Below are 24948 nucleotides of genomic sequence, written 5' to 3' on the forward strand. Positions count from 1 at the left end.
CAACTATGTAAAGTTTCAGCCCCCTGCCACCTATGGCGCTAGTTGTAGGTAAACACAAATGGCGACTCGTTTGGAAAACTGGTCTCGCTAAGAAGTCCGCTCAGTTATTCGATTTCTGTGGGCGAAACATGTAACCGCCGCTGAAATTCACCAGCAGCTAGTAGAGAAAGCGTCATCGACAAGAACCACCATGCTATTGAAGCAGTTTCGCTGGGAAATCATCACCCACCATCCTTACAACCCGAACCTAGCTCCAAGCGACTTTTTACTTGTTCCCGCACTTGAAGGAGCACTTAAAAGACCGTCGCTTCGCTTCGTCGACGAGGAGGTGAAACACTTCATAACAACATGGGCGGACACGCAAGGACAGGATTTTTATCAGGAGGGGGGGGGGGGAATCTTCAAACTCATCCCATAATGTGACAAGTGTCTCAACCGATATGGGGACTGCAGAGAAAAATGACCTAATGTATGTGCTATCTGTTGGCTGTATTGGTTGTATGAAATAATATATATACACGTTTCACTGCAGGCTTGGTAACCTTACTTTCTGATCATCCGTCGTAATTAAAGGCCTTTGCTATCCCCTTTCTTGCTGAATTACTTACAAACAATATTTAGAAAATTAGCCAAATAAAAATAACCAACTCTATGCTCTATGAAACCCCGAAGTCCAACACCATATTCACAAAACTTCTGCACTGACTTCTGTCCTCCACCAACTACATGCAGTTTCTACTCTGTATTCCTCCTACTGCGAGATTCACTTTAATACTGTTCGCCCATTTACGCCTAGTCTTGCTAATCGTCTTTTTGCGATTGGGTTTCCAGTCACAATTCCTACTTTCTTCCATTCTGACTATATGACAGGTCCATCTGAGTCACTAATACTTCATCATCATAGGTACTCTGCCATTATTGGCAGGTCACTTGCCGTAACTGAGAAACTTCTATGCTCCATGGTCTTCTGCTAATCTCCTCGTCTTCACGTACGATTTTTTCTGTTTTGATATCGTCCATTAATTGTACTTTCCTTCACCCCTCCTTCTTTTTCCTGCCACCATACCCTCTAGCACGTCCCTGATGATACAGTTCCTTCTTCGCCAATGTCCCAACCAGTCTCTCTTCCTCTTTCTAATAATATCTAAAATTGTTCTTTTCTCCCCCACAGTTTCTCACCGATCCTAACAATCCTAGGTACACGGTATAAATTATGCAATTAATCGTTATGAAGTTTCCGCCATTCCCGTCCCTCTTGTGTCCAAGTATTCCGAAGATTTTATTTTCAAAATAAGCCAGACAGTATCTGTAAAGCACCAGTATATATAATAATAATTGTCTTCAAAAGGTTTCGCATATTGCAGAAATATGAAGGCGCGATAGTTATATCATAAATTGCGCAAATCTATTACTTGCCAATTAAGAACATTTTTACAAACCGTTATTAGCTTATTTATAGATTGCACACAAACAAAACCAGCTTATTCTAGAAGGCCAAGATTTAGAGATATTCAGAGGAAAGACAGGTTATCTTTCTTGTATCTCCTGGCAACAATGACAAGAGTTTAACACTTCGTAATGGCAGAAACACTCGAGTCACTGACAGTTCATGGGCGACAGCTAATGCCTTTTTGACAGTATCGCTGCTCATTCTGATTCCTTTCTATAGTATTTTGCTGATATCATCTTGCTAACCCGTTTGCAGATATTTTAGTCCTGGTTTCTGGTTTAAATCCATTTTTTTCTTTCTTTTGGGTTTAAATATATCACATACAGGGTGTGATTGAAAAGTACCGAAACTTTTTCCGTCGCGCGGCTCCCTGGCGTTCGAAAAATGTGAGAGGTGGGGGGAAATGTGCGCGGGACCTTCCTCTTTAAAGCGGAACTTGGCCCAGTGCGCTGCGAACAGCGGTTGAGAAAGCATCGCTGTCCGCGCGAACGTCGTTTTGGTCGTCGGTCACGTTTTTTGAGCGCCGAAAATGGAGTCAAAGATTGACTAACACTACGCCATCAAGTTTTGTGTCAAACTAAAAAAGACGTTCACCGAGACCCAAGACCTGCTCAAGGAAGCCTTTGGGGAAGATGTGATGTCCCGTACTCGGATCTTTGAGTGGCACAAGGCCTTCAGGGAAGGCCGGGAGGACGCCGATGACGAACCACGCTCTGGGAGGCCGTCGACGTCGAAAACCGATGAAAACGTCGACCAAGTTCGCGAATACCTGAACCTGGACCGTCGGACAACCCTCCGGGAGATCAGCGAAGAACTTAATTTGACATACTATGCAGTGCAAAAAATTGTGACTGAAAAATTGAACAAGCGGAAGGTGTGCGCCAAACTGGTCCCCAAGGTGTTGACCGAGGAGCAAAAAGAACTGCGAGTGAAAATGAGTCGTGAAGTGCTGGATTGTGTGGAAGCCGACGAAGAGTTATTAGACAGTGTGATCAGTGGTGATGAAACATGATGCTACGAGTACGACCCCTCGGTGAACGTCTTTTTCAGTCCATTTTCGGCGCTCAAAAAACGTGACCGACGACCAAAACGACGTTCGCGCGGACAGCGATGCTTTCTCAACCGCTGCTCGCAGCGCACTGGGCCAAGTTCCGCTTGAAAGAGGAAGGTCTCGCGCACATTTCCCCCCACCCCTCACATTTTTCGAACGCCAGGGAGCCGCGCGGCGGGAAAAGTTCCGGTACTTTTCAATCACACCCTGTATGGATTGAAATAACTTTACTTGGCCTTAACGTCCTTACGCAACAACGGGGTTACGAACGACGGGAGTACAGCTTAAAGTGGGATCCGAACCACTAATTGGGTTGCACCCGACAGAAATTCTCCTCCTGGACTTGAAGCTGGGATCCATTACTTACACAGATGACGAATCTATCGACTTAGCCATGAAGGCTGCCTGATAGAAATACGCTGTACTGATCTTTCTTACTTGTGAATATTTTAAGGGTAACTTCAGGACAAAAAGATATAATACAGCTGCACAAGTGAAATCACTGTACACAGTTATACACATTATTAAAATAAATGACCAATTTCAATAGACTACAGAACATCTATAGAGTGCAGAATATCTAATTTAGTCCAGGCTAGTTCAATGAGCCAAAAATACAGCGACAATTTAATTTCCATACCAACAAAAGTAGTGAATAAAGACATGAATTATTTGAGTTCGTTCTGGCTCTGAACCATTGATACATACGAATACATATGCAGAAAATACTTTTGATTTGAATAAATCACTTTAACACAATTTGTGGCATTTTTGCTTTTTTAATTAATTTATTTTAAAAAAATTGTTGTTCTTATATAAAAAATCACTTAGTTTAAACCAGTCGACCTTGGTAAAGTAAATACTCGGGCAACAGGAACTTTAATAGAATTATACGGGAGCACATTTTCCTATGATTGAAACAGTGTAGATTGAGTATCTAGGGATTACAATATCATGATTGATAACATAGCATGTTTTGTACAAAACGGTATCCTCAGACTTAAAAAAAAAAAAAAAAAGCTAACTTTCTACTCTTACTAAGTGTCTTTGTAGAGGGGATTTGTTTAGTAACGTATAAGGAACGTAGAAACCTGAGCAAGAGAAGAAAGAGGCAGTGGTGTCCAACCCCCAATCTTCCACTAGAAATAAATAAATAAATAAAAATAAAAAAGATAAGAGAGGAGACTAGGGTTTGGCTGCAACTAAACAAAGACAACTTGTTTTGTAGAGTAATTTTATGTAATATAGCGTTCTTAAAATTATCATTACTGTATGATTAAAATATTCACTCGTGTAATTTTCAAGGTACAATTATCCCCTCCTCCCCCGACAATAATAATAATAATACATTGGCACAACTTGCGCCCTAAAACAAGTCTGTGGGGACCCCTGGTCACATAGGATTCAGGGTCCCAAAGATGCAACTGGGAGTGCTATTTCAGATCACTGAAATTTAGGAGTAAAATGCAAGAAAGGTTTATATTATTTCGGTAAATGTTATTTTAGATAATTCATTCAATAATTCAATTACTGTGAACCTCATTTAATACTGATTGCCAACTGATAAAAGTTCCCCAATCTCATAAGTGCAGACTGGCCTGTATGTGCGCACAGGAAACAGGGCGGCATATTTTTTTAAAAAATGGAGTGAAGTTAGGCATACGGAAAAAAAGACGCCGTATACGAGAAAGAAATTTAACAGATACATATACACAATGGAAACTATGTCGACATCACAGCGCGAGTGAGTTTTCTTTCTAGCGAGAAGTTGAAGGTATTGCTCATTAGCTGCCAGCGTAATCCATGCATTTGGTTCTGTATACACCGCTCCATTGCTGCTTGCTCACGGTAAGCGTCCGCGGCCGTATTGTTTCGGCCTATACTGAATATGTACAAATAATGGGGTGCAAAATTTTCCTAGGCCTAGAAGGGGAAAAAAGACCTCACACCTACTAGACTACAGGACACTCACTAGGTGATGTACTCAGGACCACCTTTCAATTGTTTTTCTTTTCGAGATTCCCAGGTACCCATTTTACAGATGCTGGGTGAGGTCCTCAGCCGCATTGCAACGATCGTACAATGAAAATATAATTCCTCCGGTTAAATCAGACTAACTTCTCAAGTTTACGCATAGACATCTTATCTCTGTGTTCTCAAGGCTTGTTTGAAGCACCGAATCTGTGACAGAAGTCGGAAAGACAACATATTCATTGACAACTAGCTTAGTTTGATTAGAATTGAGTTGTCTTTCGTTATTTTTGAGTATGACAGAGTTCGCAACAATCAACAGTTGAATGATACTGTTTTTGCGAAGTTATACAATATAGCCTAGATCCATATTTATTTAGTGGAGAATAAACAAACCAGTAAATCAACAAATATTTGAGAAATATTATAAATGAAGTAGAAAAATGAAACAAGAGTAATTGTGAGGAAGATATGTTAACAAAACATTAAATAATTAGGAAAATAACGTTTAAAACAGCCTTATGTTCCTCCGATCAAGGAGGCCATCGGCGGAACCTCAGCAAAAATGCCTTGTGAAATGTATATGTTGGGAGGGTGCAGGTGTACTTTCGGCATACCACATTTTAGAAGAATCACAGGTAAAATTTAATAGTTTGCATGAAAAGACTTGTAAGGAACAAATGTATGCAAGCGACTGAATTGAATACAAAGTAATACAGCCGTATTTTAAGTTTATAAGTGTAGAGTTACTAGTCTAAAATCAATACAAGTACTTTATGACGGATAAAATAAGCAAGTGCATTGAAAGATTTTAGATATTAGATGCTATTTTCCTCCAGCAACCTATTTCTGCAGTGTACAGAACCTGTATTTTATGTTTACAAGCGGAGTGTTATTAGTATGAAACCATTACAAGTGCTATTGAAACTCGTATCATTGCCAAAACCCACTTCCTTGCACTATCCTCGCTTGCGTACATACCATCACTGACGCGCCTGCTCCCTTCGGACCCACCAGCTTCGCCCTGCCCAGACTCGGTTAGATAGCATTTGTGCTCTTTACTGACCACCTAGCATAGGTTGCTTTGCGTTCTTTGCATTGCAGTATTTATGCTACACTTCCGAGAGCCGTATTTATACATAAATCGTAAAAGAATTGTGATTTTTCAACAATTACTCTGGTGACTCCTTTGAATTCTCTCTATGCCAAGTGGTATTTTCACGTCGCCCAGTGGAAACCTTTTAGGGGACAATAAGAAGGGAATTAGTGAAAGAATTATATTTTTTCAACAATTCTTTCTAGTGGTGCGTCAAAAGTAAACCAGGACGTTATCTCTTTTGCGATTTTCCTCAGTCTAAACCTGCATCATTGGAATAAACTGTCGGGGTACTCATAAACCCATCCGATACATACAACAATGTAGGTCCTACTTCGTATTTAGCATCGTGATTCATACAGTATAACGTAATGTTTCTATGATAAAATCGTGCCGACTATAATAAAGCCTAAAACATTGTTTATGGACAAAAATCATTAATTACTTACAAAATGAAAAGCAGAAAAATATTTTACCTGTTATATTTTCAAAGAACAGCAATAAACTTAAGAACACTCATAAATGCATCAGGAAATAACTAGAGTTTTGCGTAAAACTGTTAATGCGTCTTGCTCATCAATAATTGTAACAGTGTTAATTGCTTTCGTCCTTGCAACGCTCACCTTAGTTTTACATACGGTATTTATTTTTACTCAGTGGCACGTTAAAACACTATACGAGAAATTTTATGTACTCTATATATTTGCATTACTCCTTATCATTCAGTAAAATAAAGGATATCCAGTTCCAACTACAGATATAAATTATTAAGTGTAATGAAACTAACTTTAAAATTTAAAACGACTTAATTGACAATTAACACTGTTTACCTCCTCTTCTTCAATAACCCATCCCTCGTTTTACTCCCAATGCTGTTGTTACTGAGAGCATCGCAAAATTCGATCCCAAGTAACGAGATTGACCATTCATCAAATATTGTATCTTAGGCATACGTATTTCTATTTGTACTTTATATTATACTGTGCACTTAAACTCCATTTTGGACAGGTAAAATATTAATAATACTGAATAAGCAATTAGATTTCGTGCAAAGAAAGACACAGAGAAGTTTCCGCATTATACTAACGTTGATAACAATTGTTCTGCTAACACTGTTTTGGTGAGTGATTTCGAAAAGTAGAGGAAATGGCGGGATATAATCCTAAATTTTTAGTGTTTAAATACTACTAAAGCGGGAATACTTTGTAAAGACGAAGGTTTCAGAAAAAAATGTAAAATTATCTGTAAGCAGGGTGCAGAGTGCTGTATACTTAGTGGGTGACACTATCATAAATCAAAGGAATATATTTGCTCAAGACCTTAATCCAAGTGGTACTGATAGGGGTACGTATATAAACAAAATTTTTGTAAGGTTTCTTTCTGTCAACTATTACTGTAAAGTAACATAAAAGTAAGGTACAGACTGAGAATATGGGCTCGAGTACATAACATTACATAAGCTCTCTCTTTTTCATAAAATAGTACCATCGGTAACTATTTTGTAGATGGTCTCATTCCTAGGTGCAGGTTAACTTTGCGGGGGTGTAGCCATTATGGCTGTAAATACAGCGTCTTAAACAAGAATACATATTCGTGGGAAAATTTGTGTGCAGCTTCATGTATACTATATCCGCCACTACAAGCAAGATTTATGTATTCCAGTTTAGAAACAATGTGAATAGTGAGCCGCATATGGATGCGGCCATAGGGAGAAAGCGCGAAGCTGTTGTAGATAGGAGCATAAAAATACGCACTAACTTTTCCTAGAAGTCACTGACTAGAATTGCACTTGTTTAGGCTGTTTGTATGTTTACATATGATGCACGATTCTCACCTATGTAAATAAATTTTTTAACTTACTATTCTTTTTTTAATGAACATACTGATTTCCAATCGGGGAAAAAATGCAAAGAGAAAATAGTTAAACGTTATGCAGTGCTTTTTTTTTTTTTTTTTTTTGTGGAGAATTGCATCGTACTCGCCGTTCATTTCTTCATTATTGTACTGGTACTCACTTTATAGGATAATTTTGGAGGCCAAAATCGTAAAAAAAAAGAAAAAAAAAGAAAAAAAGAGAGAGAGAGAGAAATGAGTTGATGTTACGTAAGGGTAATCACTAAGTACCGGTACTAATCTAACCTAATCTAGCCTAAACCATCTAAAGATACAGAAAATACAACATGAAATTTAATTAAAATATTCTGGCCTCCCAAATACAAAAATATGCCTTTACCCGTTCATTTTTTAAATACGCTTAAATAATATTCTTAATTTCCACATGAAAAACCTCCCAGGAGAAATAAGGACTTCACAGTACTTTTCTTATGGGAGGATGCTTTGTGGATGGTGTTCAGGTTGGTGGTTTGCTTCCGTTTCTATTACAAAATTAAATACGAGGGGCAGACAATCACTCACGTCATTGAGCAGTAAATGACATAATCTTAAGAGCGCTGATACCTAAACAAACACAATCAATGAGAGAACCAACAGAATGCAGTCGATCAGATGGAAAAAGGCTTGATGGAATGACTTTTGTTCATAGATAGTCATTTTGCATTGAGCTCGCTCGGGCTCGCGCTCACTTCTCTCAACTGGACTCGGGTTCATTTCTTTCGACTGGGCTCGTGCTCGGGCTCAGTTCCCTCAGTTCGGCTCGGGCTCAGTTCCCTCAGTTCGGCTCGGGCTCAGTTCCCTCATTTCGGCTCGCGCTCATTTATTTCATTGAGGCTCGCGCTTAATTATGAATAGTTTATTAAGTTTCAGAAAACAAGCAATTTGTTCTGAAGTTCATTTAGCAGTAGTTTATTTCTTTACGTTTCCAACTTCTATTGTAAAAATATATATTAGGTGATTTGATACGTCCGGTTGATATAGTCTCAGTGCGATTTCTTTGTATGTTTTTTCTCTTCTCGCACCCAAAACCAAGTTTTATATATATGCTTAAAGACACACACACACAAGAACATAAGAAATATATACCACATATTACAAAGGGTATTATTGATGGAATTTTAAACGAAATTCAGCAAACTAATTTCGTGCAAATAACTAACTTAATCCTTTACGTAAATCTTATGTATCTCCTTATATGTTAATAATTATAAGAAACAGTATGTTGAAAACAACTCTTTTAAAACCTCATCACCCTTATCACTCTTATAATTTGCACTAAGAGACACGACGAGGATTTTTTCGAGTCTTGCGAGCAACACTATTTCATCCAAGTCTTAGGTCTCGCCCAAACACTATTTTGGCGCTAAATGATCCGCTTGAAAAACCTATAAATTGATGAAAGTGATTGTACGATCACAATGAAGAGCATTTATGAACGTTTAAAGATACACAAATCACAATATATTCCAATAATAAATATGGTTTAAATGTTCTTAGATGGTCTTATGTTGTAAATGTTCTTACTTGTCGTGACGCAGAAGAATTCTGAGAACTTCTAGAGAAGGGAATACACGTAAATTTACAGAACGAAACGAGAAGTGAGTCGTCGAGAATCAAGACATGAAAGAAGTTTCGGAGAATTGAGACGAGACGAGACTTATAAAATTTACGAGACGAGATGATGAACCTTATTTCTCGTCTCGTTCCATGGGCAACACTAGTTTGCACCGAAAGATGTAAAGGAAACTCTATTCAAATTTTATCTGAACATATTCTTGGTAATATTAAGCGTGGAGTAGCCAATGATTTGTTCCATTTTAGGTGATGCGGAGTAAGTTATACGATGGTATGTTTAATTTTCTTTATTTAGGACTAATGTTAAGGAAATAATTCAGCAAATATACTGGAAAATTGAGGATCTGATCCTCACGAGGACTCCCTCACCTCAAGTAACCTCGCCCTCACTGATCTGAGGGCGATGGACAACTCGCTTTGCGAGGGCAAGGGCCAACTATCACTGCCAGGACGAAAAGAAGTTTCCAGTACGAGAGCAAGGGCAATGAACAACCATTCTTACGGGGGCGAGGGCTAACTTTCACTGCGAAGGTGAGGGTGCGTGAGGATAATGGACAGCTCCCTTCGCGAGGGAAATGGACAACTCCCATCGCGAGAGTGAGGATGAACGAGGGCGATGGACAGTTCCGTCCGCGAGGGCGAGGGTGAGTGAGATCGGAGTAAAATAGACATCTGTGTGTTTTTTTCCAACGTTCTGCAAGTTTGAAAATACCCTTGTGATAGAATTCCGTACCAGCTTCCCGTACACACTGACGCACTGCTTGCCGAATATTCTCCAGTGTCTCGTAGCGATGGCCTCGCATCTGTTGCTTCACAAAACCGGAAAGATGGTGGTCAGAGGGCGCCACGTCGGAGCTGTTGGGAGGATGTCGAAATGTTTCCCACCCAAATCTGATCTGCTCTATAGTGGCACGTGCAGTATGCGAACGCACATTATCCTGTTGAAGGATGATCTTTCCAGGACGTTTATCACGCAAGGCACGACAGAGCTTCAAAAGTGTCTGAATGTAGCGGGCAGAATTTATGGTTTGTCCAGGCTCAACCAGAATGCAACCTTGTGCATCTCAGAAGACGCTCCCCATAACTTTTCCTACCGACTGCACTGTCTTCGTATTCTTTGGTGGCGAATTCAAGTGGTGCCATTCCATACACTGTCGTGTTGTTTCAGGTTCATAATGATGGAATCAGCTTTCATCTTCAGTCACAATACTCGTCAAGAAGTCATTACGTTCATGTCGAAATCTCTGAAGAAGGGTTTGGACACTGGTCAGTCTCTGACGTTTGTGGTCCTCGGTTAATGAATGTGGGACCCAACGGGCATAAACCTTTCGATAACCTAAGCTATGAATCATGCCTTGCACCGCACTATGTCCAACACCAAGTTTGGCAGGGGCCGCAGTGGCTCAGTGGTAGTCTTCACCTTTGATGCTTGGGGTCCCAGCTCGTGCCAAGTAAACTTTGTGGTGGACAAACATCGTGTGCTTGGGTTTTCTCAGGGTTCTCCCGTTTCCTCCCACTTTCTTCATTCCACCATTTCATTCATTTCTCATTCCGTCTTCTTTAGCCCAGCCAGCATAACGGTGGGACGTAAAACTCAAAGATTTCATTTCATTTTACCAAGTTTTGCAGCGATTTCATTCACAGTGATATGCCTATCTCCCCTAATTAGCTGATCAGCCCTTACTTTGTTGTGTTCCGTGGAGGCAGTTCGAGGGCGCCCGCTGCGAGGCTCATCTTCGATACTCATGTTTTCATCCTTAAAATGTTTCACCCACCTTCTAACGCTTCTGGCACCCATGTTCACATCTCCATAGGCACGCTGGAGTCAGCGGTGAATTTCAGAAGCAGATTGGTTCTCTTCTACAAGGAATTCAGTCACAGCACACTGTCAAAACGAAACATCGCTGCCCGCCATTTTGGAAATCCTTCCTGTGATCACGTGCTGGCAACAGCGTCAGCGTCTGGAAAGAAAGAAAGAAAGATTTGTAGATTGAGATGATATACTTGGTTTCACTTATAACTAAAGATTACGGTTGTGAGATCATGTTGCTCACGACTTTCAGTATGCCCCTATACTCTTTCGTTGTGACATATTTCACCTGTAAACTTTGCAGATACTTGGGTTCGTATTATTCATCAGCACCAAAAGTAATTGAACATTCGTAATTTTTGAAGAGTAAGCTTTGGCGGCATACATTCTTAATACTCAAGTAAATTGTTCAGGAATAAAAATTTAGAGGTTTTCGTCAGTTCCGTTAGAGCTCCTTCGTGGCTAAGCGGTTAGCATACGTGCCTTTGGCGCGGTAAACCCGGGTTCGATTCCCGGTGGGAGCTCATGTGGTTCGGATTCCACGTTAATCAGTAGGTCCACGTCTCATATAGCCTCGCTGCTGAACGGGACGTAAAACTCAAAGTCAATCAATCAATCAATCGTCAGTTCCGTTGAACTGATCCACAGTAATAATGTGTAGAAAAGCTGCTTCATTTCGACCAGAGTCATACTCAAAGAAAGTAAACGAAATTATCAATAAAAATTTCCCTGTATTTTTCATCCACGAGTTCAATAAAGGGTGCAGATAATTAGTCCAGGAGTTGAAATATTTACTGCTAAACCAATAATTTGAGAAGAAAGACTAATAACTGAAAACTTACTTCTGCAGGGGACCTTCGTGTAACTCAAGTAGTAAAGCAGAAAAAAAACATAAACAATGTGAGCATTACCACCATGTAATACTCCATAATTGAAGCAACTGCACATGTTACACACACTCGAAAAACCTGCTACTGTAAATTTACTCTTAAGATTTTAACACCAGCCCCTGTAATTTCGCTGTACTACTCTCCTATCTTCGTTTCCCCAGAACTACACACTTGAAGCAACTTACGAAATAATTCGTTTCATGCGAGCATGTCTGTAATAGAATGAGATTTTGGCAGTAGGAGTCGATTTTATGCAGAAGTTACCATTTAGTCATTGTGCCTTAGTTTCCCTCTTATGATGCTTTTCTCTCTCTCTCTCTCTCTCTCTATCTCTCTATCTATCTATCTATCTCTCTCGCTCTCTAAATACAAAGTAACCGAAAAAGTTGTTGCCGTTCTAGAGCGTGAAATATAAAGATCAATAAAGGGGACGGTATTTAGCTTTAGGTTTCGAAGTAATCTCTATCAGGATTCAACACCTTTTGCCAACGTTCCTGCAGCTACCAGTGATAAAACTCGATCGTGGATACAAATAACTCCGTGAGTGCATTCGGCAGGTCTCTTTCATTTGCGAAGGATCTCCCACGGAGGCGGTTGTCGAGGGAATGAAGCAGTTTGGCACAAGGGCCGGGGAATATGATGCATGGCACAGAGGCTTCCAGCCAAGTTGGTGAAGGGTCTCCCGAGTCCCTTTTGCTACATGTGGATTGGCATTAGCGTGCAGGAACAGTACATCCTTGCTCTTCACGAATGCCGGCTCCTTCTGCCGAAATGCAGGGTGCACCCTTTGAAACTACTGAGAGTAGGGATCGGCAGTGATGGCCAAGAAAGGAAGGAGCTCGTAATGCATCACTTGCCAACGATTCGTTGGTGCAGATGTGGTCTTGAGGTGTGATTAACAGGTTTACGTGGCAACAACCTGGTACACTTGGGAGTATCCTAGGGGACCCAATTTTCGTTACCAGTGAGCAAGTGATCAAAGATGGGTATGTTCAGGTGCCAAGTGAGGTTGTCACTCGTTGTTCCTTGTTGGCTGCCGACAATATGTGTGGTACCCACTTCTTTAAGTTGTAAGACTTTCCTATCCCATGCATGTGCAGTCTAACTGTTTCAGTGGAAACATGGAACCTTTCTGTAACTTCGTCACACGTTAGGCCACTGTCCCCCTCGATGAGTGCTTTCAGGACCTCGTCATCCAATACATGTGGTCGTCTACTGGGAAGTTCACCAAGAAGGCTCGTGAACATCTCCCGAACGGAATTTCTGGAAGCAATACCTGGCGGTGCGTTCATTAACGGCATTCTCCCCAAATGCCTGGCGTATGCGGCGACTTGCAGCTGACAGGCCCACTTTAAAGTCATACAACAAACAAGTTAATTCGATACCTCAATTTCTCTTTGGCACTGGACGGACGAGCTATGACTGCCCAGTATTACTGAAGATCAATTCTCAATCGCTTGGCAGGAACTTGCATTTTTTTTGTTTCCTCTGTGTGAGGACATGATTAATGGGACGTCAAAAACGGCAAAAACATTTTTTTCTTACCTTGTACTTCCTGAGTTTGTAGACATGGTCGTTCCAAAGGCGTCCTAATAAGAGTCAGATACTGAACTTACGAACTAACTTGTGCTAGTTCTATTTGTATCTGAATTCACTACAAGGCATCAGCTACGGAGTTTAATTTTCATATATATATATATAGTAATTCGGTTCACACCAGGACAAAACTGAAGTGTCAATATGTATAGAAAAGAATTGGTTTTCAGACTTTTCTTGCGCTGAACTTCCTTTCTCATGCAGAAGTTAGAGAAGTATCCACATCAGGATCAATATTCACTGCATTATACACCGTTTGCAGTGGTGCCTACTCTTACTGGTTTGTGTACTCTCATATATATATATGTATAGGTTGTTTCAAAACAACACCGACAACGTTTGGAAGGTGATTCCTGACACCAAGATAAGACGAAAAGTATAGAGCAAGCTGGGTCCAGAAATCATCGACTGCCATTTTTTTTTTTTTTTTTTTTTTTTTTTTTTTTTTTTTTTTTAAAGTTGAAAAGTCCATAGCTCCAATACTATGGGACCTATCTTAGTCGGGTTAAGGCTTTATTTACTAACTAGTATGTGCCTTATCCAAAAATCCATGTTTTAGAATCCTAAGCTATTCACGCAACAATTTTTATAGAGAGAGTTTGGCTACGAGCATATAATTTGAATTACTCACCAACTACCTCCATAAAAATTGTTGTGAAAGTACCTTAGGATTCTGAAACATGGATATTTGGATTGTTCACATAGTTCCTAAGTGAAGCCTTGACCCGACTACGGTAGGTCCCATAGTATTAGAGCTATGGACCTTTGAAGTTTATTTTTTCATGTTTTCGGCAGCCTATAACTCCGAAAGGAAGCATTTGTGAACCAGGTTGGTCCATACTTTTTGTCTTATCTTGGTGTCAGGAATCACCTCCCAAATGTTGTCGGTGTTGTTTTGAAACATCAAGTATATACAGTATACATAGAACTTGATAGTTGATTTTCGCTTTGTATTTCTCGTCTGTTTGGAAGTTTAGCAGTCCAAAATATGTCAAATGTGTGTGAGTTAGCTTTTTGTTTTAAAATACTTGTAAATAATTACTTGTGGGATACAATACTTCAAATATACTTCAATACTTCAAATTGCTTCAATACTTATAATACTTCAAATTGCTCACCTAATAATGTTCCTCTTCAGTGTTTTTCCTCCAATAAGTATTGATTTAATTTTACGTAATATTTATAAATAAGCACTGTTGAGGCACACAGAGACAGGGAAGAAAAAAAACAAAGATCGTGTTGAGGAAAAGGACTTAAAGGCGTCGTGGGGATTACGATTTATTTGCTGTAAAGTGTATTTTGTAATGTAAATGGGACGAACAATACGCTAAATATATTCCTTATTATTATTTTTTTTTTAAGGATAATTCATTAGTTTAGGTATCCTGGTATCTTTATGGTGCAGCGAGCTGATGTTTGGGAAATTGCGATATAAACATATTTTATTTTCTGTAATTTTCTGTGTTTAAAATGTCTGTACAAAGATTCAAAGACTCTTTAGGTAGCTAGTTATAACAACGTTCATTAAAATAACTTTCTTGGGAAATACGACTCCTTGCTAGAAAAGAAAACTAAGTGAAGTTTCATAAAGCTCAATTAAAATGTGAATTTGCGTATTAAGTCGACCTTGTTGCTCTGAGAGAATTCCTTAACTCGTTGTAAGCAAAACAATCCATTGTTTTACTGTTGTTGGTAGAATCTTGATAAGACTATTTGTGTTGTGCGCTTTTTTATTATTATTATTTTTAATACGAAAGTATGCTTCGAGAAAAATGTTAAATTCTTTAGTTAGATGCTTCAACAATAAAAGAAAAGATTTAAAATTTGAATTATTATTTCACTATTTAAATTTTTGTGATGTGTTGATGTTCCAAGTTTTCAACCAGGTAAGTCATTGGAAAGAAATCACAGTGTGTGTATGTGTATGACTATATAATCCGCTTTTGTGTCTTGTTTATGTTTGGACAGCTTCACACTTCAAAGAATCTGGAGGTCGGTTTCCGGTTTAGTACTTTATTCGAATTTTAGCTTTAATCAGAGAGAGAAGATTTTTTTTATCTCACATTTTAACATAGGTATTGCATAGTTTAAGTTCTCTATAACCTATTACCTGTTTTCAAAGATAGAGAAAGAAGACAAAGAAATACCTTGGAAAATGAAATGAAATTTTTGAGTTTTACGTCCCACGATTATGCCGGCTAGGCTTAAGGAGACGGTGATGATGAGAAATGAATGAAATGGTGGAATAAAGTAAGTGGGAGGAAACGGGAGAACACCGAGGAAAACCACGCACACGGCGTTTGTCCACCACAAAGTTCACTTGGCTGGAGTCGGGATCGAACCCAGGACCCCATGCACCAGAGGTGAACGCTTTACCACTAGAAATCCCTTGGACATTTTCTGTTTGCCATTCTGTACTTTATTCTGTTTCTGCACATTACTTTCCAAAATAGAGCAAGCCGGGTACACGAGTAAAGCTACGAGGGTGATTCAAAAAGTAATGCCTCCAAGGTGATATCTTTATTTGTGTTTGATAGATAGCATCGCTACAGGTATCAGTGGAAAGCTTGCAATGTCAGCTACAAATGATGGTATCGTTTTTAACATAGATCCCATTACGGGCAACACACTTGGGCCAACGCGAAACAATGTTTTTGATGGCGTCGGCGAAGACTTGTGGTGGCTGCTGGTGACACCATTGACGAACTGCTGCTTCCACCTCCGCGTTACAATTGTAGCGTTGACCCTTAAGGTGATCCTTAAGTTTTGGAGAAAAGCCAAAAGTCGCAGGGCGGAAGATCCGGACTATAGACAGGTTGAAGCAAAATGTGAACATCATTTTGCCAGCAGATGGAACAACTTTGATTTTTTTTTTTTTTTTTTTTTTTTTTTTTCGGAGGAGAGAACGTGTGGCGGTACTGGATCGATTGACGCTTCGTTTCGGGGTCGTAATGGTGTATCCACGACTCGTCACCGACGATGAATGTTCCTGGGCGCACAACCTTCCGCAGTCAGAAATTCAGTGACAGCTTGCTGTTTCAACCGGACGTCACCACTGAATGCCATGGATTTTGCTCCATTACTCTGAAACGAAAAGAGATAGGAAGGTGAAACAAGTGACATTCTATTGCTTAAATATTCAATGCATTAATGATAAACAGTTCAGAATGTTTGCTGTACTATTGGCCAAGTAGTGGGCTTGGAGGCATTACTTTCTGAATCGCCTTGTAAAACTAAATTAAAATATTTTCATGTCCTTACTCAGCATGCGGCTATATAGGACAAGATCTATATTTTAAAGGAGGGTTTAAATTATTGTAATTATTGTTTAAATTATTATTATGCTTGATCCGGAACTCCTTACACCAAAAACTGCAAGTGTTCCCACGATAGCCTTTGTTAGTTCTGATACAGAAAAAATAAATAATAAGACTTGACAGAGTTCAAAGCCGTATTCAGGGACAGTGTTGCAAGAGAGAGAGAATACAATTATTGGATAAAACGGCATACTAAGTCAGTTTCAAATTTATTTATTTATGGCAAGTAATATGCTTGTAACTGTGAGGGTTATGTGGATTACTGTTATGATTGTGTGTGTCTCTGACAAAAGTATGCAGTGTGGAGGTCACTGACAAAAAATATGTAGTTGTACAATGCAGCATAATATATTATTTAGAAATAAAATAAAATACGCAAGATGAGGATAACATGGAACGTGGCGTTGGGAAGTCGTTTTAACATTGGGATGCTTCAATTACTTTTATTAATAATATGCATCTTGTTACGTCATTATGTAATTAGAATTGAATTTGTTATCTCCAATGCTGTAGTATTGAATTTTTTGTCTATAATGTAGGTTTACGTTATTAATTTTCGTTTCGTTGTATTGTCGTTGCAGAAAGCGAAGTAAAATGTCATCTAGTTCAGGAGAAGAGGATTCTTTTCTAATATCAAAGAACAAGAAGAAAGTCAATCTTCACTCTTCAGATGTAGAAAAAGAAAACGCAAGAACTAGTGGTAATGATAAGAGCGAATCTGAAAGTGATGCGAACAAAGAAGAGAATGAGATAAAAAGTAGGAAAGAAGCTCACTCTAGCAGTGAGAGCGATAGATCCAGTGATAAAGATAGTGAGAAGAAAAATACGGAGAAAAAAATAAATTCTAATGAGATTGTGAAGAAAGATAATATTGCCTCTGTTCTTGAAGAAGAGACTTCTGGCAGCGCTAGCGATGGTAGCGATAATGAACCGTTGTCCAAGAATAAACAGGGCAAATCAAGGGAAGAAACCCAAGAGAGTCGGCAAAAGAATGAGAATGCGAAGAAACGAAAGAAATCCGAAAGCAGTGATAGTGCTGAGTTAGATATGGACTCTGACAGTGATTTTGAGCCTCTGGGAAAAGCTAAAAGCAAAAAATCACAGCGAAAAGTAACGAAAAAAGTAGATAACAAACAAAAACTTCCGAAACGTATGAAAAAAGATAGTGAGTCGTCCGACGAAAGTGACAAAGAACCTTTAGTTTCGTCAAAGAAAGCAGATAATAAGCAAAACGTTCCAAAACTACTGAGAAAAGATAGTGAATCGTCTGACGAAAGTGACAAAGAACCTTTAGTTTCGTCGAAGAAAGCAGCTAATAAACAGAAAGTTTCAAAGCGAGTGAAAAAAGATAGTGAATCATCTAACGAAAGTGACGAAGAACCTTTAGTTTCGTCGAAGAAAGCAGATAATAAACAGAAAGTTTCAAAGCGAGTGAAAAAAGATAGTGAATCATCTAACGAAAGTGACGAAGAACCTTTAGTTTCGTCGAAGAAAGCAGCTAATAAACAGAAAGTTTCAAAGCGAGTGAAAAAAGATAGTGAATCATCTAACGAAAGTGACGAAGAACCTTTAGTTTCGTCGAAGAAAGCAGATAATAAACAGAAAGTTTCAAAGCGAGTGAAAAAAGATAGTGAATCATCTGACGAAAGTGACGAAGAACCTTTAGTTTCCTCAAAGAAAGCAGATAATAAACAAAACGTTCCAAAACTACTGAGAAAAGATAGTGAATCGTCTGATGAAAGTGACAAAGAACCTTTAGTTTCCTCGAAGAAAGTAGATAATAAGCAAAACGTTCCAAAACTACTGAGAAAAGATAGTGAATCGTCTGATGAAAGTGACAAAGAACCTTTAGTTTCCTCGAAGAAAGCAGATAATAAGCAAAACGTTCCAAAACTACTGAGAAAAGATAGTGAATCGTCTGGCGAAAGTGACAAAGAACCTTTAGTTTCGTCGAAAAAAGCAGCTAATAAACGAAATATTCCTAAACTACTGAGAAAAGACAGTGAATCATCCGACGAAAGTGACAAAGAACCTTTAGTTTCTTCGAAAAGTAACGTTAAAACGACAGATCTTGGGACTGCAAAGAACAAAATATCCAGTGAGAGTAATAAAAAAAGAAAAAGTAGTTCAGGAAGTTCCAGCAGTGACTCAGAACCCTTGAGAAAGCCTGAACGAAACTCAGATGTTCCGCAATCCGCCACAAGAAAGGTGAAATCAGAAAGTGAACCTTCCTCACATGAGTCAAGTGACGACGATAAGCCATTAAAAAGGAAGAGCTTTGAAGATAAAAACTCTAAAGATTCAAAGGTCAGTGATACACAACGAAATAAAACAAACGAAAATAGCGTGAAGAAGGATACGTCTGACAGTTCAGACGATGACAAGCCTTTGAGATCGAGTAATAATAAAACTAACGTGTCGAAACCCAAGGAGATTAGTAGCAGTAGTGAAGAAGTGATAGATAGGAACCCAGTGTTGAGTCCCAAGAAGGCCAAGGGAAAGATGTCAAAAACAAAGCCGAAGAATGTTAGTGCGAAAAAAGGAAGTGGGTCAGATTCCAGCTCAAGTGATGATGAAAAGGGCCAAGGCAAGAATCAGAAAGGATCTAAACAAGGAAAAAGCGCCGTAAGTATAGAAAGAACTATCCTTTGGAGACAACATGTTATCCACAATCCGTCATTCAGTAAGTGCTTAAGTATATTGATTTGTAACTAATTTTGGGGGCACATCTTCAAGTAAGACATTAAAATATTTCGCGGTAACAGTAGATTGAATATAGAGACATGATAAACAGTAGTTTATTTCAATTTGATTTTTTTTATTCTGTGTTCTGTATTTAATTATGAGATTTTCTAAGTAAACGGAAGAGAACGATTTTGTATAATAATAATAATAATAATAAATAAAATAAAAAAAATTAACTTTTGCGTTTCTCATAGAAAATTAAAAATGTTACGAAGTTAAAATGCATTGTACACTCGGTAAAAAAAAAAGTCACGGGAACCGTGGATCGGCGACAATAACGTACTAAAATATTACGTGTTTTACACGTCACGCTGTGGCACAAGCTTTCACAGTCAGTCAGGAGTCCGTAAGTTGAAATTAATTCCACTATTTTTTGTTTTTAATTGTTATTATTTTAAGAGGAAGATATTGCTCTCATCTTAATTTAATGCTTAATTTACATAGTACTAGCCAGGGTTGGCTGGTTTAAACCAGCTGGTTTTTCAAAAAAAAAAAAAAAAAAAAAAAAAGTTTAAACGAAAAATGTTCGTAAAAGTGTAAGTGTTCATAAAATCTTGATTTGTGGGCTATCACGTTTTACTCCCGTATATTATTCGTATTATATTCAGACCTAAAATTCTCCATTCATTACTCAAACAGATTATACTGCAAAAGCAACTTTTTTTTTTTTTTTTTTTTTTAATAAGTTTATGAATTTCTTTCTTTATAGTTTATTATTATTGTTATGCAGTTGCAATCAAAGAAAAATCGTTAATATTGTTTCGTTTTAATAATGTTTACTATTGATAAAATACATCGAAATGCCGTACTTTTTTTGGGGGGGGGAACATACAAACCTCACGAGAGGCATTTATTGAAATCAGACGTATATTTGGTATCTAAGGTCAGAGCCAAAGTGGACTCAAATAATTCGTACCTTTATTCACTTTTCTTATTCATATGCAAATTAAGTTGTTGCATTTCTTTAACTTGAACTAATAAAAGTGGTGAACTAATAAAAGTGGTAGTGAACTAATTTAGATTAAATTAGTTCTTCTGTACTCTGCAGAATTTTGAAATTGTCCATATGTAATTCTGTATAATAGTTTCACTTGTGCAACTGTTTATCTTTTTGTCCTTCTGAAATGACTCTTAACAATTATATTAAGAAGTATGTAAAGATCAGTACAACGTATTTTTTATGAGGAGTCCTTCGTGAGTGAGTCGGCAGACGTATCATATTTGTGGCCAATTAGTCCCGGTTTCTAGTTCAAATGGAGGACATTTTCTCTCCGATGTAAGCCGTGAAGCGGTTTAGATTCCGCTTTAAGTTTATGTGACCCCTTCCAGCGTAACCCCCGTTTGTTGCACAATAACACCAAGGCAAAACAAACTTATTTCTGTCCGTATGGAATATAAATACATAGAGCAAATTATTTAAACCAAAAAAACCTGGTTTAACCCTTTCAGACCTGGTGGTCACATTTGTGTACATTAAGTTTTAAGCTTAATATAATTACTCTGGAGGATTCTAAATGCCTGGCTTTTTATGTCAGAATTCTTTGAACTTTTCTAAATCACTTTCCACTATTTCTGTGGTGTTTTAATCTGTTGTCAGGAAGCAATGCACATTTCTTGTAGACTACTTGCAGGAGCTATCACAATGGACAAAGCTCACCCACGTAGGCTGTTTTATTCTTGGCGAAACAAGGTATTTGCAATAAATTCTCCTTTTGTTTTAGTGATGTATTTCGAGTTTCTAAACTATATAGATCACAATGATGTGTTCGATTAGTCCCATTTTTATTTTACATACGTATTTCAACCCTAATGCACGCAAAATGTTTCGTCCATAATTCTCTAAATATGACATCCGCAAACGAATTGACGGTTGTATTTCATTTGTTAAGTCATAAAGAATAATAATTCAAAATAACAATAACACTGGAGAGTAAACAAAAAATCAGGTCTGAAAGGGTTAAACCGAAAAAACTGAGTTTAAGCCAAAAGAAAAACTTTTTTTTTTGTTTTTTCAATAAAATCTAAGTTTTTTTTCCAACTGGTACTAGCGTATACCCCCCCCCCCCCGTGAACAATATTTTCCATCTCTTCCTCTCCCTGCGTTCCATTCATCTCTTCCTCCTCGATTTGAATGCAAGTAAATGACACAAACAAATACACACACACAAACACAATTTCTCTTAGTGTTTGTAATTCCCAAAACCTTGTCTTATATACAGCCTAGGGCGTAACGGGATTATTAAAAACAGAATTTCAAGGTTTTACGTCTGATACCTTAGTTTCGAGATCTAGCGTAAAGACCCCCACCCTCCTGAGGATACGCCGTGTGGACTTTGTGGTGGACAAACACCGTGTGCGTGGGTTTTCTCGGGGTTCTCCCGTTTCCTTCCACTTTCTTCATTCTACCAATATATTCATTTCTCATCATCACCGTCTCCTTTAGCCTAACCGACATAAGCGTGGGACGTAAAACTTAAAGATTTCATTTCATTTTTTTTTTTCCTGAGGATAAACAATTCCAAGAACCTCATCTAGACTAGTAACAAGAACATTTATACAAGATTTCAGTGTTCTACGTCGAATAGATTCTGAGATCTGGAAACGGCAAGAAATCATTGAAGTTTCCCCAGGGGTCTTAGGATATGTATTTCGAAAAAAAAAAAAAAAAAAAAAAGTCTTATTTAGTGAGTGGATTTACTCTTTTATACATATAAGTGAACTTTGTGGTGGACAAACACCGTGTGCGTGGGTTTTCTCGGGGTTCTCCCGTTTCCTCCCAGTTCATTCCACCATTTCATTCATTACTCATCATCACTGTCTCCTTTAGCCTAACCGGCATAACCGTGGGACGTAAAACTCAAAGATTTCATTTCTTTTATACATATGTATAATTAGTATGATACCATGTAATTATTAAAAAGTATTTTATGTGAACTTTTACGTGGTTTTAGGATTAGCATATGCGCCTTCGTCGCGGGAGATCTCCGTTCGATTCGTGGTGAATTTTCATGTAGTTGAGATCTCAACGTTAAGTCCTCGTTTCATATATTATTATTGTTACTGAAAAGGAACGTTAAATTTCAAAATAACTAAAGATACTGTACTCTACATTTTCAAAAATTAACTCCCTTTTACCAAATGTTATTCTATAGTCTGTAGCAGGGTTGGCTGGTTTAAACCAGCAGTTTATTTTTAAATAACGGGTTTAATCCCCCCCCCCTCCCCCCCCAAAAAAAAACGAAAATTGCTTTAATTCGTGTGAACTTCATGGTGACGTATTCACATATCAAATCATCTTTTCACCTTTTAATTAAGGTCTCCCGTGTTCAATTCTCGGTCGAACTACAACCCTTCTTTCAAGTGTAAACAAAATAGCGGTTCGGGTGTCACTTTAAGCAAAAGTCTTCTACTTGATAACCTCGGTATTACATAAGGGTGTTAAGCCTAAACATACGAAACGAAACCAAATTGTATATTTCTGCTCGTTGTTTTATGACTAAGCCAAGGTTGCTTAAATATGTTGATAGAAATTGACAAAATTTATCGACTGCCTACGTACGTAACTTCCAACATTAGCTTGGATTGGACTTCGTTTTAATTTTATTGAATGGTGTCTACATACTAAATTTGTAATTAATACCTCAGTTTTAGCGTACAGGTTATGATACGCTGACCTTAAAATTTTACATGCAAATACATTTAAAGTAAACAGGATTTTCCCAATGGCTATGGCGGGAGTTTCCCGATTTATATATAATTCTGTATAAGTTTTTACTTGTGTAACTGTTTATCTTTTTGTCCTTCTAAAATAACTCTTGACAATTATACTTACAAGTAGGCCTACGTAAAGATAAGTACAACGTATTTTTATCAGGAGTTTGTCGTGAGTGAGTCGGCAGACTCATCGCATTTGTGGCCATTCAGTCCCGGTTTCGTGTCCAAATGGACAATTTCTCTTGGATGTAAGCCGATAAGTGGTTTGGATTCCGCTTTAAGCTTATGTGACCCTTTCCAGCATAATCCTGTTGTTGCATAATAACACCAAGGCAAAACAAACTTATTTCTGTTCATATGTAATATAAATACATACAACAAATTATTTAAACCCAAAAGGACTGGTTTAAACAAAAAAAAAAAAAGTTTTTTTTTCAATAAAAACCATAGTTTTTGCCAACCCTGGTCTGTAGTAGAATGTTGTTAATAAGGAAAAAGGAGCCGCTGTAGCTCAGTGGTAGAGTGTTCACTTTTGGTGCATGGGTCCCTGGTTCGATCCCAGCTCGCGCCAAGTGAGCTTTGTGGTGGACAGATACCATGTTCGTGGGTTTTCTCAAGGTTTTCCTCGTTTATTCCTACTTCATTCCACCATTTCATTCATTTCTCATCATCACCGTCTCCTTTAGCCCACACGGAATAACAGTGGGACGTAAAACTCAACGATTTCGTTTTAATGAGGAAAGGGAAGAAAACGATGTTCAAGAACTATTACGTAAAAAAGGAAAAATGGCCCCGCGCAAAAAATAGCGTGTTAACAATGACAGAAAACCTATAATAATGATGTGTTAGTAATAGTTGTCGAAAGGCTAGACGGATGAATGAAAGAAAACAATCGGTACATAGATGATAATTGTACAAAGAATATGTAATTCGTACTTCCCTAATACGTATGTTAGTATCTTCATATCAATTACAAATTATGGTCACAATCCTGCTGAATGTGGGAAGTTTTCCCCCCCTGTGTTCGAGTTTAGTGTGCTACTCAGTTGCTTCCAACTCCCTTATTGTAAATATCTCTCTTGTGATAAAAATTTAAAAATGGTAATTCGTTCCATTAAAAGTATTTAAAAATAATTCCGTGAATAAAGAAAATTTTATATCTACACTATTTAGAAAACAAGTTGGTAGTTTTCGGACGGTTGTCATTCAAGTAAAATAATAGTATGAAAATATGTGAAGTTGAAATCGAAAAATTTTAATTTGGTGCGTAAAGAATCCCCCATGTAATTTATGTATTTATTCTTTTTCTTACTGTTAGGTCCTCTTTGCTAGGGAACCAAACTTGGCCGAACCTGGATTCAATTCCTAGGCACGTAACTTCTTTTGTTAACCAGTAATTGTAAGGTTTGGAAAAGAGCTTGGTGTGCTATATCATATTGTCAACCTATATGCTGTCAGTTGTTTTTTAAAACTCAACTGTCAAAATTTGTTTAGTTTTAACTTTTAATTTATTGCCTGTTGATTTTCAGAAAGTGTGTTATTTTTGTTGCAGTCTCGTGGAGCGAAAAAGATAGAGAAAATGAAACTATACTTGAGAACAGCGGGTATTCGAATTCAGAATTACGCAACTGTGTGGGAAGGTTGTAAGACGGATAATCAGCGTGCAGAACGACTGTTGGAGTTGCTTCAGGAGAAAGGTTTGAAAGGTATGTATTCAAAACAGCATTTGTCAGGAGATTGTGATGGAATTGTTTGATGCAAGGATATCTCTACATTAACATATATTTATTTTGAAACGAACTTTTTTATCATTCAGTATGGGTTTATCAGTTTGTTTCTG

At 38.0% G+C, this 24948-nt stretch overlaps 2 protein-coding genes across 4 annotated transcripts in view; one reads left to right on the top strand and one right to left on the bottom strand.

The window, feature by feature from the left end:
• LOC145692651 (kelch-like protein 40) overlaps positions 1-6535 on the bottom strand; it is a 45011-nt gene extending 38476 nt beyond the window's left edge. Inside the window, exon 1 of one of the 2 annotated variants that reach the window (XM_081768006.1) lies at positions 6399-6535. The gene's annotated coding sequence lies outside the window, so the exon portion shown is untranslated. The other variant, XM_081768005.1, reaches the window with a different exon arrangement.
• The window catches only part of LOC145692650 (uncharacterized), a 36729-nt gene continuing 18232 nt past the window's right edge, over positions 6452-24948 (top strand). Inside the window, exons 1-3 of one of the 2 annotated variants that reach the window (XM_081768004.1) lie at positions 6452-6576; positions 17231-19274; positions 24661-24814. In XM_081768004.1, coding sequence (XP_081624130.1) covers positions 17244-19274; positions 24661-24814 — 2185 coding nt within the window. In that variant the 5' untranslated portion in view covers positions 6452-6576; positions 17231-17243. Of the gene's footprint in view, positions 6577-6694; positions 6913-17230; positions 19275-24660; positions 24815-24948 lie in introns of those variants that run through there. The other variant, XM_081768003.1, reaches the window with a different exon arrangement.

This window comes from Thermobia domestica, chromosome 8 (genome assembly GCF_964235325.1).
Source record: "Thermobia domestica chromosome 8, izTheDome1.hap1.1, whole genome shotgun sequence".
In the NCBI taxonomy this organism is placed as follows: domain Eukaryota; kingdom Metazoa; phylum Arthropoda; class Insecta; order Zygentoma; family Lepismatidae; genus Thermobia; species Thermobia domestica.